Consider the following 15,819-nt stretch of genomic DNA (forward strand, 5'->3'; position numbering starts at 1 on the left):
GATAGCAATCCTGACTAAACTCAGTGGTTCAGATGATTAGGACAAATGTCACTTTTCTGGAATCTGTTGTCTTAATTCTGAGAGGAAGAAGACATATTGAATTATTGCATCACTATTATTATTATTATGTTATTATTGTGAAGGAAGAATTGAAGCAGATAAATTATGGAGAAAAAAATTATGTCATATTATTAGTCATAGTCATAATCTTACATGAACACATCTATTTAAGGATATGAATATAAGGATAAAAGGGCCAAGTTAACAATTTAAAACATCTATGAGGCAGAGTCAGATATTAAGTCCCAATGTTTTAGCGTATGTCATCGGTCATGGAGTGACTCAAAAGTGCTTGGTCGGAGCTAACTGTTAAATAAATATATATTCAGTTATCGTCAACAGCCGTTGAAAACATCAACACTCACCTTTATTCTCTCGTTGTGGTAATTCCTTCTTCCTTGACAATCACACCCTGTTTTTATGGTTGAATAGAAAATAATACAGCACAATATTCTGTATTCGGAGTGTCAAAACACGATGTGGTGGTCGCAGTTTTTCCGTTGCGGCATCTCTGTCGATATGTGAATGTGAGTCACCAACTCTAATTTTTTCGACCTGATCAGGCTCAGCCATGTTGTTTGGTGTGCAGTGTGCCAAAGTCTATTAATGGGATGTCATTCAGCTCTCCAACCATGAGCACTACACAGTATTCACACCCCACCAGTTGCTGTCAGGTCAAGAGGTCCAACATGTCAACTTTCCAATCAGAGACTCGGGGAGAACATCCTAACCTGATAAAATGATTAAAATTCAAATGTTGTGGTACTTATACAAAACACGTGCACATTAGGAAGAACCCTCGTCATCTCGCACACCGGGAACAATCGTGCCATAATTATGCCTAAGGTAGAGGTGATTAATTTTTTAATGGATTCAATGTTTTATTCATAGCACCTGTCCGATCTTGGATATGGCAGAGCGAACGAGGAGCTGCGGTCAAGAAGAGAACACCTTGCGATGTCTGCCATGCACACAAATGCTTTGATAGCTCCCTCTCACCAGCGCCGTATGGGCAATGTGTGTCAGTGGGTTTGGTTTGAGTGAAAGGAGGGGATGGGTGTTGTTTCCTGACAAAGACCAGTAAGACCAGTTCTGCTGTCCTAGAAATCCACATCCTGTCGTGACGATGAGAGGAACACCCTGCCGAATGTTCTGTCACGTTTTGTTTGTATGTGTCTTGAGTTCCAGCTGGAGCGGTGGGCGTTCCCCCCTCAGCGTCGCACCTTTTTCGCGTCATGATTATGCCACTGCGAAAGGACTGTTATTCCGACCACTCTGCATCGGGTAATTGGCCTTGCTCAAGCCATTGTCCCCAGGGAAATTTTCTCGACCTTGCATGATTTTGCTTCGGAGTTTTCTTGCCAGGTTTTTGTATCGATGCATTAAGTGGTGATTTTGGTTCTTACTTTTATTCACGGTTTGTACCATATGTGTTTTGGGGTCCTCTTGTCCTTTTGAGAAAAGTTATTCTCCTTTTTTTTCTGTAAAAAAATCTTTTTGTCAAAACCTTTATCTGAGTCTATGTTTATTAGAGCCCGATTCTCTCTGGAAACTTTCGGACATTCTGATATGTTCACCATTAAATCCATTAAGAAATGAATCTCCTCAAATTATGACTTTCAACTTGAGTTTAATGATTCATCTTTTCTTTTTTTTTTTAATGGTTCAACATTTAGTCATGGCGACGTTTCATTTGCATCATTCTGACTTAATTCTCATCATATTTTGACAATGAGCTTGTGATATTTTGCCTTTGTTCCAATAATATGCCATCTTTTTCTCATGATGTTATGACTTGTTCGTTACGTTGCGGCCTTAATTCATTCCTCCATCCTTTTGCTTTTTCATTGCGCTTGAGTCTGAGACACGTGGAGCCAAATGAGCCACTTTCAATGTGTGGTAATTCATGGTTGAACGGTGTCACAATCAGGCATGTTCAGTCTGTTTTCTTTTTTAATCTAATTACTTTAATCTGGTCACTGACTGACCCTGCCAATACGCGCTCCTCCTTTCTGTACACATTTATCAATGCAGTACACGACGCTTCGCCTAATTTATCACCCTCTCCCAACTGGACCCGAGGTGACTTGATTTATTAGATAGCCATTTGTGGCCGAGGGTCGCCGAGATTGACAAGAGTCCAAGCTTGGTGATGACCTCCAGGTGATAATGACCACAGTGGGGAATGACACCCAAGGTGGGGGAGAAGGGTTAGATAAAAGGATGTTGGGAAATTGCTATAAATTGTGGAAAAACACTCCATAATGTGAACAGATTATCCTATTTCCATTTTTTTTCCAATAGTGATTTTTTTTCCAAAATTCAAAATTAATCTCAGAAATTGTGTTCTGAACTTTCAGTTTCAGCTGTATGGCATATAAAAACACAAACTGAATGACCACTGAATGACCAGATGCATTGGCAGTAAAACATGCATTTACAATAAAGTACAGTGACACCTTGAGACATGAATATGAGCCATGAATCAGCAAATTTCCAAGTTTTTTGAAAACGAGGAGTCAGTCGCCTGATACTAACATACAATGGAGAAACTCAGAATGAGCAGCACAATCAAAGGAAATTTAAAAAAAAACGCTTAAGTCTTTCTATTTGTATTTAATTGTCATTACCTTTTGTTGTAAAGCTGGAATGGATTCATGACATTCCATTCATTTCAAAGGGGAACGGTGATTTGTCAAGATACGGGTGATTTGTATTCAATTCAACTTATTCCAAAGCACCACAGTATATTTCAACATAAATGTCTAGTGCCAATATACATCTATTAGTAGAAAACAGGTCATGTTGGAAAAAAAAAAAAAAAGATTTCCATCTGATCATTTGTGTCCTCCTCTGGAGCATGATGGCTGTATTGTTCCTGTGTGTGGTTTAGGGAATTAGTGGGCGGAGTCAGGACACGAGTGCCGGCTACGCGGCCAATCAAACGTCGAGGTGTGGCTCTTGTGGGCGCGGTCTCTGTCAAAGAGGCGGGACTAGAAGCGGAAGTGTGCTTCGGTTGATCTCTCACTGTCATTCGGCCACGGTCGGCTTCAGGAGAAGGGGGCAAGCCAAAGCTCACTCACTCACATCCACAAGGACTCAGGCTGGATAAAAATAGTGAAACCAAGCTTAAAATGAAACCGACCGAATAAGGCTTGCAACACAACGTAACGGAGAGAATTTGACGCGTTGCCAAGGCTGAGCGAATCCCCTTCGGATGACACGGTCCACATTCGAGGCAAAGCGGTGTCATTGAGCAGGCAGGACACGTCAAGAGAAGGGAGGAGAGAGAGAGAGAAAAAAAAGCTGACCGACTGCACTGTACGACTCAAGCTATTAAATCGCCTCCGCCGGCCTTAAGACATCCTTTCAAGGACACCAGCCTGCTGTCATCCCGACGGAAGGTTCCCGACAAAGACGTCGCCGAGGTCGGAGTTGGTGATCACAAGGTGAAGAAAAAAGACGTTTTATATTAGCCAGCTAGCGGCTCGTGCTAACAGATCAAGGCTAGCTGGCTATGGCTAGTAACCGATATTAGCTACTTGGCTAACTAGTTTTTACCGGTTACCTTTGCCTCACTGGCTTTTTTTGTCTCGTCTTAATCGTGACAAAAAAGAGCGCACAAGACGCGTCTTTATGGTGCTATTTCGTGGAACGGTCGCGTATTGCTCCTCGCCGATGAAAGAGCACAGACTCTTGACAGCTGTCAAACAAGGTCGTGCGAGTTTTTTTTTTTAATGTGTGTGTGTGTTTTGTGGAACATATCCCCCTTCCCACGTCGAATAGTCATTAAAACGTCACGTCACGCTGTTTATGTGTTCTCTTCTTTTTTGGGCCCCACGCCTCGCACAAATTCATGGCGTGTCAGTCGCTTTTTGCGTCAAGGCAGAACGTCTCCGGAATAGCGATTGTCTCCCCGGCCCTCGTCATATAACAGCACGTATGGCTTACACTCATTTGAGGGGGTGCTGCCGGCGACTCAGCTGTCCGTGGACAAGTTGGGTAACGTCACGCGGTTATAATTAGACCGGTGGACATGTCCATCGTGAACCGTGTGCTTTGCCCACAGCTTTGACTGACGCTAGATTGTCCACTGCTCGAGAATGGTGTCACTGGGGAAAGAATTGATGATCATACATCTAGGAATTCACTGAATGGATAAAGCAGACGCTGGAGAGGAAAAGATCATCTATGCCCTTTATATGCGAGTCCCTAAATCTGTTTATGTGTCGTGATTGTTTACTGTGTGACACACCATCCTGTGTGTTCTCTCAACAGGACCAAACGATCACGGGATATTATTTGTGTGTGAGGGGGGAGCAAACAAATGGGGGATTACGGGTTCGGAGTCCTGGTTCAAAACAACACTGGTAACAAATCTGCGTTCCCGGTCCGAATCCACCCGCATCTGCAGCCCTCACACCACCACCAAAATGTGTCGCAGAGCCCCGCTGCATTCATAAACAGCACCACAGCCGCGGGGAATGGCACCACGACGGGCTCCCCCTGGCTCTTCCCTGCCTCGGCCACCCACAGCAGTGTGCAAGACGAAATCCTGGGCGGGCCAGAGAAGCCCAAAGCGCAGCAGCAACAAGAAATGCAAGAAACGCAAGAAAAGCAGCTGTCCCCTGGGAGTCACCAGGAGGGTGGAGGTGGTGGGGGTGGGATTATTTCAGAACTGGAAAAAGGCCGGTCGGAGGACAGCAAGACGGACAGCGGATCGCCTGAAGGAAGCACCGGGAAAGAGAAGCAGATCCGCCTTGAGTCTCCGGTTTTGACAGGCTTCGATTACCAGGAGACATCCGGTCTGGGCGGCCCGGTCCAATCCAGTACCACCTCGTCGTCGCTCACCGGCTTCAACAATTGGTCGGCAGCCATTCCGCCGGCGCCGTCGACCATCATCAACGAGGACGTCAGCTTCTTTAACCCGGCATCCGCCAACAACGGCACACTGCTGTTCCAGAACTTCTCCCATCATGTCAGCCCGGGCTTCGGCAGCAACTTTTCCCCTCAGATAGGACCGGCCGCTGCCCTTTCGCAGCACCACCCGGCTCCCCCGCCGCACCCCCACTTCCAGCACCCCCACAACCAACACCAGCAGCACCGGCGCTCGCCCGCCTCCCCGCATCCTCCTCCACCCTTTCCACACAGGAATCCGCCCTTCAACCAGTTGCCACATTTGTCCAACAGCCTGAGCAAGCCCCCGTCCCCCTGGGGCCCGGCCAGCTACCAGAGCCCCTCTCCCTCCCCGGGCTCCTCCACCTCCTGGAGTCCAGGAGGCGGCTACGGAAGTGGCGGCGGTGGCTGGGGAGGATCTCAGGGCCGAGATTATCGCCGAGGTCTCAATGGTGGCATGACTCCGATCAACTCCATCTCGCCACTGAAGAAGACCTTCCTGAACAACCACGTGGCGTCCCAGAAGTACCCTCGCAACAGTCCCGCTGGCTTCAACCCCAAGTCCTGGATGGATGACGGCGTCGGTCGCAGTGATAACATCTTCCCTTTCCAGGTATGTAAGGGGGTCATCGGCCCGACACATTTTTTTCGTTACAAATGTAGCCGCACAGGAGGGCTCAGTCCTGCTGCACTTACTATTTTTTATTAGATTGTTTTTATATTCACTGCCTAAGTTTTCCATACAAACATTTGCTGTAATTGTGACATTTTGAGGTTACAAATGGTGGGCAATGAGCTACTTTACGGAATACATCGTCGCACGGCACAAGGAAGCACACTCAGTTTCTGCCGTATGTAGTAGTTAATCATTGGATTGTTTTATATTCATGGCCTAGAATGTTTTCGACACAAATATTTGCTGTCATTGTGAGAATTGGTGACATTACGAATGGTGGGCAATGCAATAGTTTTCTTGGCGGCGTAGGAATATTTCATTGGGTGGCACAAGAAAGCACGCTCCGTTACCACTATTTACTATTTTCATGGCTGAGAAGGTTTTCCATAGAAGCATTTACTGTATTCGTTACAATTTGAATATAGGAAGGTCACGCAGTGAAGTACTTTGTGCAGTTGCAGAACAATATGCTATCACACAGCTCAAGGAGACGCATTTACCGGTAGTTTCTGCCATTAACTGTTTTTGCCATCATTAGTTTTTCATACAAGTATTGACTGTATTATTGACTAATGTATGTTAATGGCTGGTTCCGAATCATGCAAAAATGCGGCTTCTGTCGAATTGGAATTCCATGAACGAGACCCCCCTAAACCTACTGTACGTTCCATTCATCCGCTTTTCTGGGTGGCGTCACGGGCTGGAGGCTAATCCTAGCCGGCTTAGGGTCAGTTATGTGAACTTCTACCCTACAAATACATTCCCATGAATACGTTCATGCCTTTCAATTCACATTCACATCCAATGTCTTTGCAAAACATAATTAAACTGCAGCCCACCCTTTCCCGTTCATTCATTACTGTCAATGTGATATCATTGCTATTTTTAGTCGTGGGGGGCTGGCAGGTGGGTACGGATTTCCAAGACTCTCCTCTTGTCGCGTGAGCTTCTAAATCTATATATATATATATATATATTTTTTTTTTTGCCAATGTGCTTGGTTTGCTGCATGTTTGTGATGATGACTAATATGCTTGTGTCACCGCAACATTGCAGTGTGCCACATATGCGAAGCAAGGGGGGATTGAGTGGGGCAGGGCTCTAGTATCAAGGATGGAGAGACATTTGTAAAATAAGATGAGGTTTTAAAAAGTAAAACAAAAACATAAAACAAAAAAAAAACAGCAGTTGATGATTTGCATTTAAGAAAATGGTGTCACTGTGTGTTGGTGAACTCTGCTTTGCGCCGCATCACGAGGTCTCAATATCTTACTCCCTGAAATGGAGCCGAGCGATTTTCTTTGATTCTTTGTTTATTAATGGCCCAGGATGTGTCTGCTGTTACGCTAGCGACAAAATGGCCTCATGACGCTTTCGATGTGATTTGTAATAGCTGGGATCCGAGTGTACCAATAATTGTGTTACCACATTGAGAAAAAGGCCTGACGGTTTTGTCGGGAAAGGGGTGAAGGGAGCATTAAGATAAATTTGTTGTATTGATCCAGCTGGAGATTGATTGCCCAGGTCATCACAATGAGGGGGGTATGACGTTTGCCATCACCTCAGTTTGACCTCATGACCTCTCTAAGTACTGTACGCAGCCACTGCCCTTTTTGCATTTGTGTGTTCCTTTCCTCCATGCATGCAAATAAACTTGTCAGCTCCGTATTTGGATGGATTCAAATCAATATCATTATAAGATGTTCTAATGTGTGCAGTCACTTCCCTTGTTGACTTAGCTGCCAGCAGCCTACACTAATTGGTCTTAAAGACCACCATCTGGCGCAACTCAAATTGTATTTAAATGTAATTATACTAATTATGTAGTACAGTAACCCCCGGCCGATTCATGAGTGAACTCGCCTCACAAATTTTCTGTCAAATATTCCAAACAACTTTTCGCTGAAAAATCGTGTCGATTCGTACATACTGAGGTTCTGCCCAAACGTCCTCCTTTCATGTGCCATGCTAACACGGGAGGAGCTAGCATTGGCCACCAGCTGATAGCTCACCGGCTTTTCAGCGAACACTGCAGTGTGATGAAAAATTCCAGTCAGGGATCGAGAGGCACCGTGGTAAAACTCTAAAGATGATACAGAGAAAGGTGTGGCTATCTATTGGTCGTGGTGAAAGTTGACAGCTGATCATATGCTAATGGCTAGCTGCTAAACCTAAGGCACACTAAGTTCACAACTATTTAAAAAATGAGAATGAGCATATCTATGCATCATTTAGTCTTCTACGTAATAAAATGGCTAACGGGAAAGTAGTAAATGCTATTTTTTAAATAGGTTGTCAAGTGACTTCCTCACACCTTTGGAACAAAATAACTAAAAATGACAGCAAGTCGACATCAGTAGTAAGGGAAAATGTATGTACGGGCGGGGTCTCCTTTCATTCCTATGGCGGTGATGTAACCAGACACTATACATCACATTTAAGTCCATCCCACAATAATACAAGCGTAATATCTTAATTATGATAAACGACTGTATGAAAAACATGTTTTTAAAAAGGGGAAATCTTAATTTGGAAACAGATTATATTCAACCTTTGAGATTCTGCTATATTTGTTACACACTCCAGCAATGAGGAGTAATGACTCACAGTGTACCTTAGGCCAAACAGTAAGGACATTGTTCTGACATGTCTCAACATGCCCGTGGCCCGTCTTGTTTTGTTTTTTTTTCACACCCAAATTTGTGTCAATTAAAAAGTTTTTCTTTAAACTAAAAAGATTTGAGGGACGCGTTTTGGCTCTGGCACGGCATCCATCTTGACGCCACCAACAATCTGCATCAGTCCCCAGCAGCTCGAGTTGCGGGCTCAGAGCCGCAGTATGCCCATCTTCCTGCGGTTGAATCAGATCAAGCTAAGTAGTAGCATTGTCCTCCTGGCTTCGTCGCACAGCAAGGACACATGGAGGGAGGCTGGGCAAACAATGACCTTCCTCTGCTTGTGCGCGTTTGCAAAAGAACCAGAAATTATACAAGTACTGTATATAACCCACTTATGAAGAACACACAATGCTGAGGTTGTGTCTGAAGGCGAAACCATTTTACCAAGGCGGATTGAAAAATGCATATGCATTATTCTGGGCGTTAATGCTGTGGGTTTTGTGTTCCCCTCATAAACGAATTAATGAATGAATTTGCTGTGGTGTGATATATAATGATTGGGACAGTATAATCCAGTCATAAGAGTCACAACCAAGTGACTCAATATGCTACAGTACTATTGGTCGATTTTCACAGAGGAGAAAGAATCTCTACGTGTGATTAGTGTCATATTGTCTGTCTACAAGTTTTGTTGTCTTCAAAATCTGCAGTGCTTAAACCATTACAACACCACAACAGATCCTATTCATTAGTCAATTTTTGAAGTGTTGAACTCTGTTAGCATTCAGACAGCAGACATTCAAAGCGATGTGGTTGTTATCAAGACACAATGTGGAAGGTCGGCCATGAGTCAATTACTTCCTGGCTCCAACGGTCACCAACATGACATTATAGTCATCGTTAAGGTAGGGTTTTAACGATTTTCAAATTCCTAACTATCACATGAAATAAACTGAACCAAAATTGCGAGAGAACAACATCAAACTGCTCGCCATTTAAGGACGCCTGACAGAAATGTAACACATATGTTTGTCGGCAAGGCATTTTTGTGTCCATGCTTAACCATTATGCTTTCAGATACCTACCTGGGTGAGTATTTGATTGTTTAATTAGATTTTTAATTGAACTGGGGAGCCAGATACTTTGCGTTGTCCTGTACGAAATACCATTTCCACTTGTATGGTTATTTTCACAACTTCCCCTCAGCCTTTACGGGTACCCTTTTAGGGTGGAATCGGAAAAAAACAAAAATGTCTAGCTTAACTCCTCCACTTAAAACTCCTTCAACACAAGTGGTCAACTTAATTTGTACCACTTTTGAGGGGTGCGACTTTAGATCATCCACTGTCTTGAATTGCTGAGGTTTCAGCACCTAACAAGCCAGTTTGTTTTGTTTCTTTAAATGTTGCGTTGCAGAGATGAGGCAGCGTTCACATGACTGATGACATCAAGTTGCACAAGGCAGTCGCCGGTTTGCTAACCGCTTTTACCTTTGTCTGTGTACAGTGAAAATTAAGTCTACACGACCTGTTCAAATGCCAGGTTTTTTGTCATGTAACAACTTGAGACAAAGAAAAATCATTTCAAAACCTTTTCCACCTATTATATGGCCTCTAACCTTTACAACCAATCCAAGAAAAAAACCCTTTGTTGCAGTACCTTTTTAAATAGGAGTCTGAGCATTGTGGCAATATTTGCCTCATTCTTTTTGGCAGAAATGTCCCAAAGCGTTCAGATTACTAGAACATCCACTACACACATGCCTCTGTAAATCTCCCCTCAGGTGGTCCATGGATTTCAAGTCCAGGCTCTGGCGGGGCCATTCCAAAACCTCAATCTTCGAGTGCAGCCCTTTTTTTGTTGTTGATGATAATTTGGATGTATGCTTCGAGTCAGGGTCAAGCTGAAAAGCCTAAAAGTGTTGCACCAACACTCACTTTTAGATCTTTTCATCATTTTTTCACCGTGATGAAGGCTCCAGTTTCATCTGAAGAAATGCAGCCCGCTAGTCTTCGGCTGCCAGCACAAAAAAAGTTATATCCTCTGTATGTCTGTATCAGCTAGACAATAAGAGGAAGTGTCGCCACACTGCTTTTCCACTCTCTTGAGATGCTTCAGTTTATGCACCGACACGGCACATCCACCATTTTGTACAAAGATTTCATATGGGTTTGTTTTTGGATTCAGTTTTGTTTTTGTGTGGCGAGTCCATATGCTGCTTCGTGGCTGTTCATCCCAAAGTAACAGGAAGAGCTACGCAGGGCACGCCATGTTCCAGCACTCTCGCGCAGGCTGCAGTAAGCGGGGAAGCTGCTGTATTAGAGCGGCTTTAGAATTCGAGCTGGGCTGATGGCCAGCCAGCAGCACTCCTGCTAACAGCTAATGCACAATTTAGCCGGTGCAGAGCTTCTCCCCCGTTCAAAATGTGATTTTAGTTTTTGACAAATGGAATGTGTTTCTTTTCTCTCAGCCCCTCCCTCATTTAATTCTCGAGATCAGAGACGTGTTCCTGTGTCAGGTGTTGTGTATTTGCCGTAAGCCAAGACAGGATGTTGTTTTAAGAGAACCACCTGGACAACTGTTGGTTATAAAGCGCGCTGTTTGTAAAGAGTTGACATTGGCTATTGTGCATCTCAAGCCCTCATTCATCCCCTGCTGAACTCCCAATTGTGAGAAGGGACTTCCAATCAATATAAGAGGTTGTTGAGCAATTAGAAAAGACCAAATTAGACAGACTTAACAGTTTTGTTAGATCAGGGGTCAGGGAATCTTTAATGCCCATGAGGAGCCATTTCATTTTTTTATAGTCCTCAAAAGGCCATATTAGATTGATTGCAAAAAAATGCTTAAAAAAATAATTTTCAATATGAAAAGTTCCTCTGGTGCTTTGTTTTTAAAATCACATGGTTGTGCCAAGGCTCTGTCAGGCTGTAGACTGCATCCATATAAGGAGAAGCTTTGCCATTATCTTGATGGAAATGTGGTGTGCATATTCCTTAAAAAAGACACCCCCACCCCCCACTCTTGGCCGAATGCACAAAAAGAACAAAAAAAAAACTTTCCTTTAGTCTGAATTCAAAATAGTGTAAAAGTGATAAACATTGAGGCTTTACCCGTTGTTCATTTAAAACCTTACAAATAACTAACAATTTATACAGTCAAAGTTTTAAGTAATATTTTAAGCATTCATGAACAATCATACGAGTGTAAAAGTAAAGTAGCCACAGCCATGATAATAAAATGAAAAAGAAAGCAATCTTTATGCAATCTTAACAAATGTCGCGTCTCAGCGAGCCAGTCATCAACTATCAAGCAAGCTCATAGCACTCGCGGCTCATATCAGCAGGTGACTCCCTTGCCTGTTCTTCAAAGATCTTACCAATACAAAGCTCTAAACACTCTTGGGTTTCATGTTATGGGTTTAAAAGTTCGTTAAATGTCGCAGCAAGCAAGCTCAAAGTGCTGGTAGCTAATATTAGCATGCGACTCCCGTGCCTGGAGCATGATGGCACTTACATAAACGTGCATCCATACATTTTCTAATCCACTTCTCCTCACAAGGGTTGCGGGCGTGCTGGAGCCTCTTGGTGCAGTATAGGCGGGGTACACCCTGAACCGGTTGCCAGCCAATCTCAGGGCACACATAAACGAACAACCGTTCACCCTCACACCTTGGGACAATTTAGAGTGCTCCGTTTACCTGTCATGCATGTTTTTGGGATGTGAAGAGGAAACCGGAGTACCCGCAGAAAACACACGCAGGCAGGGGTAGAACTTGAAAATGCCACACAGTAAGGCCGGAGCCGGAATCGAACCCTGCACTTGTGCACCATGAGGCGGACATGCTAACTTGTCAACCACCGTCCCGCCCTACATAAACATTGTCTCGCCGTTTAAAAACAGTTTCATGTCAAATGTGGAGAACATTAATATGTTGGGTGTGTGTCGCAGCCTGTCAGTCAGTGGCTAGCCAACTCGTTCCTAACGTTGGTAACTCACATTAGCAGCTGGCTCTTTTGCCTGAAACATGACTGACAATTATTATATAAATTAGCCCTATCATTTTGAAATATCATAAATGATTCCCATCTTCTGTTCGGCACTTACTGTCCCTTACTTGACACAGCTAGGCAGTCGGCAGCTAGCTTGCAAATAGTGGTGAGTGCTAGCAACTCACAGCCCTTGCCTGCGCCTGGAGCGTGGTGACATTGCTATTTTTGTGCAACTATTGAGGCGTATTTTTCTTTGAAAATGTCTCACGCAGCTCATTTGTTTATTACCAGTTGTCAGCCGGCGCTACCGGCAAACATCAGCAGTCATCTCCCATGCCGAGAGCATAATGCTGGTTTGACCTTTCAGGTTTTTGAGACCTGCACTTCACTTTTCAAGTCCAAATTGTCTGACTTTTTAGGCATGTGGTACACCTCCTGTTACCGCTTGAATGAATTGAATGTTATATTTTCTCAAGCACATGATGTTGTTTTTCAATTAGACCACCATCTCACTGCCAAATTTCCTGATTGAAACTGCATCCAGGAGAAGTGGGTAGTGTGTGTATAAAAAAAAAAGGATATTCATTAGAGACAGCTTTTCATCCTTTGAACATAACATGTGCATGCAAATTCTCGTGCACGTCTCTACACGCACTAATTCTGACTGAGCCATTAAGCTGCAGAAGCCCGAGGTTTCAGTCATTACCCCTGCTCTTTGTCACGTTGGTGCTAACTGAGAGAAATGTTTTTAAACTAATGAGGGGCCTGAGCTGGGCTGCACACAGCACACACTGTTGCGATCATACGGCTTTGTTGCGCCCTTCGCACACCCTTGACAGATACTCCGAAAACCGTGCGCGCGTGTCTATGGCTGCATAGGCCCTAATTAAGCCACGGCCCCTGTCTTCTTCATGTGTTCGAATTTAGGAAAAAAAGAAGACAATGCAGTGACTATGTGGAAGGAGGGGTCTTGTGGTACATCGAAGGTCACCCACAGTCCATTCCATGACATTGGTCAACATTTAATTGATTTACAAAAGTGATTTCCCATTCACTCATCCATTTTCTATGGTGCTTATCCTCATTAGGGTCGGTGTGGTGGGGGGGATCAGTCGGAGCCTGTTCCAAATGACTTTAGGCGAGAGGTGGGGCACATGCTGTACTGGTTTCCAGCCAATCCCAAGGCACGTTTCGGCAAACAGTCCTTTACATTCACCGATGAACAAATTGGTTTTAATTGGATCAAAGAGGCAAGTTTTTGGAATGCGGGAGGAAGCTGGAGCACCTGGAGAAAATCCACACAAGCACGGAGAGAACATCCGAGCTCCAAACAGGCAGGCCAGAGCCTTGTCAAATGGCTAACACAATCTTAAAACACACGCCAATGCCTGACAAAGTACTTGGCGTTAGCGCTGTATTTTGTTCACATCGTCGCATACAATGAAGTCATGTCAGCATAATCCCTCGGTAATCCCCAAGCAATGAAAGGGTTGTGTTACTCTTACTCTTATTGCTCCACCGAGTGCACACATGCACAACAATCCCAACATTGAACTAACAATCGCTTATAGGTCGTTTCTGACAGTTTGGGTATTTCATGTCGCAGCAGGGCTTTGAAATAGTTTGGCTTGCCGCAGCCATATTCACAAGCATCAAACACTCGGCCCGCTTCCCCTTCCTGCCCTCCTGGAAAGGCAGGCAGAGAGAAAAGACCTTTGCTTTGCCTTGTACCCTTTCCATCTCTCCATCATCTCCTTCTTTCATCTGCCACTGCCTTCTCTGCTTCGGTCTTCCTTTCCCTCTTCTGTTGTCGAGGACGTGATTAGGAACACAATAATAAGAGGTGAAATGGACAACTTCCCGGCAATTTACATGGAGACGTCGAGGTCAAAACAATCTCGAACCTGGGAAAATCCTTCACGGGCGTACAATATTTTGCTCAGATACAATACTCCTTTTTAACACGAAGGATTAATGTACCCAATGAAACTGAAGTGGAACACACGAACATTGGAAAGGGACTGTTGGGGCAGTGTTTTATATACTGTGTTATACAATTGATGAAAGAGTGCAGGGAGTCCTCAGTTCACTCTAGTGATGTTCCTAAAGTCAGAATGCACCGTAATCCATCACTAACCTACGATAACGCAGAAGTCAAGTCATAAGTACGGCAAATGTTTTAATTTTTCTGAGTACTGAGAGCTCACTTTCTAGTTTATGCATTTACTTTTTCTCAGAAATGAAACAAACTCTGTTGAACCTCTCTATTTGGATTCTTACACGTTACAAATTAAGCCTCGTCTATTGTATAATAGTGGACGCTTGTTTCTGATTTTGTCTGATGTCATCTGGCATTTGCTGATGTTTGTTTTGTGAGATTGCGCACTGTGCGTGTTTTAAAAAAAGTGACATTTTAGTTACTGCTGTGAAATGGCCCCCTTTTTGTTAAACCAGCTGGCATCTCGAGCCATCTAACCAATTTCTCTTTTGCTGCTTAAAAAACAGTGCTTACTGAATTTGGAGACTTCAAAAACATAAAGAACATTAAAAAACAAAACAAAAACAAGTCGTCCGCCTGCTGACATGTCCTCGGTCATGAGCTGAGGTCTGTTTTTGTGACCCCCCTCCAACACATGACCTCGCATAAGAGTGAGGTCACCATGAGCTTTCCTTCCCAAGGTGATTTTGCTTTGCTGTCGCATTGTTCCGTGTAGAATGTGGCGCCGCCGATGTGTAGCCGGGGTGTGACCGGCACGAATTGATAACATGCTAACAATGTGCTGGCATTGCAGATTACTTGCAGGTTGGTCAAGTTTATGAAATGTCATCATTGGTAAGACACTAATGAGATTGTAGTCATGCTTTAACTTTGACTAGAGTGAAATCTGTAAGGTCAAACACAAAACATTTCAAAACTATTTTTCCCCTTGGGGAAAAAAAAAATCTCTTCCATGGTCAAATTGCAACCATCATGAAACATTAATAATGCAGGACAGGTGATTTTTTTTTCTTTCTTGCAAGTAGAAAAGTAGAATAACACCATCTGCTGATAGTCGAGATAGGCAACTAGCACTGATTCACAAAACACAATTTTTATATTGAAAATGATCTATTTGCTGGGGGACACACCTATTTGATCGTATTCATGTATTTGCTCATTCTGTAACGCCCAAACATCCTGCTTCTTCGAAGGCACCATGTTGGCAGAAGGTTAGCTAGCGTTGGCCACTCTCTGATAGCAGGCTTGCTTGACAGTGAACATCAGCATGTTGCGTGTCGAGTTATCCGCTGATAATGGCTCTCTGCCCAACGTAAGGTACAATAAATCCCTAACTAAAGATAGTCATTTGCAATATAAGTCTTTTTGTTTTTTTTTAGATGGAATGAGTGTATCACTGAGTCAGAAACATAATAAAATGGCTGAGAGGAAAGTAGTAATTGGTATTTTTACAGGGTGCAAAACCGGGACGTATATTTTAAGCATCCTCGAATTTCAGGTGCATTTCTTTTTTTTGAATCAAATAATCTAGAAAGCATTTATTTTCAAGCGTAATTTAAAATGAGTTTGAGATAATCC

At 43.6% G+C, this 15,819-nt stretch overlaps 1 protein-coding gene across 3 annotated transcripts in view; it reads left to right on the forward strand.

The window, feature by feature from the left end:
- The first annotated feature begins 2,766 nt into the window (after positions 1–2,766).
- The window catches only part of cpeb4b (cytoplasmic polyadenylation element binding protein 4b), a 35,880-nt gene continuing 22,827 nt past the window's right edge, over positions 2,767–15,819 (forward strand). The window contains exons 1-2 of one of the 3 annotated variants that reach the window (XM_019864168.1): positions 2,767–3,509; positions 4,339–5,569. In XM_019864168.1, the coding sequence (XP_019719727.1) occupies positions 4,388–5,569 (1,182 nt within the window). In that variant the 5' untranslated portion in view covers positions 2,767–3,509; positions 4,339–4,387. The remainder of the gene's footprint in view (positions 3,510–4,338; positions 5,570–15,819) is intronic. The other 2 variants (XM_019864170.1, XM_019864169.1) reach the window with 2 other exon arrangements.

Source organism: Hippocampus comes, unplaced genomic scaffold (genome assembly GCF_001891065.2).
Source record: "Hippocampus comes isolate QL1 unplaced genomic scaffold, H_comes_QL1_v1.1 scaffold57, whole genome shotgun sequence".
Classification (NCBI taxonomy): domain Eukaryota; kingdom Metazoa; phylum Chordata; class Actinopteri; order Syngnathiformes; family Syngnathidae; genus Hippocampus; species Hippocampus comes.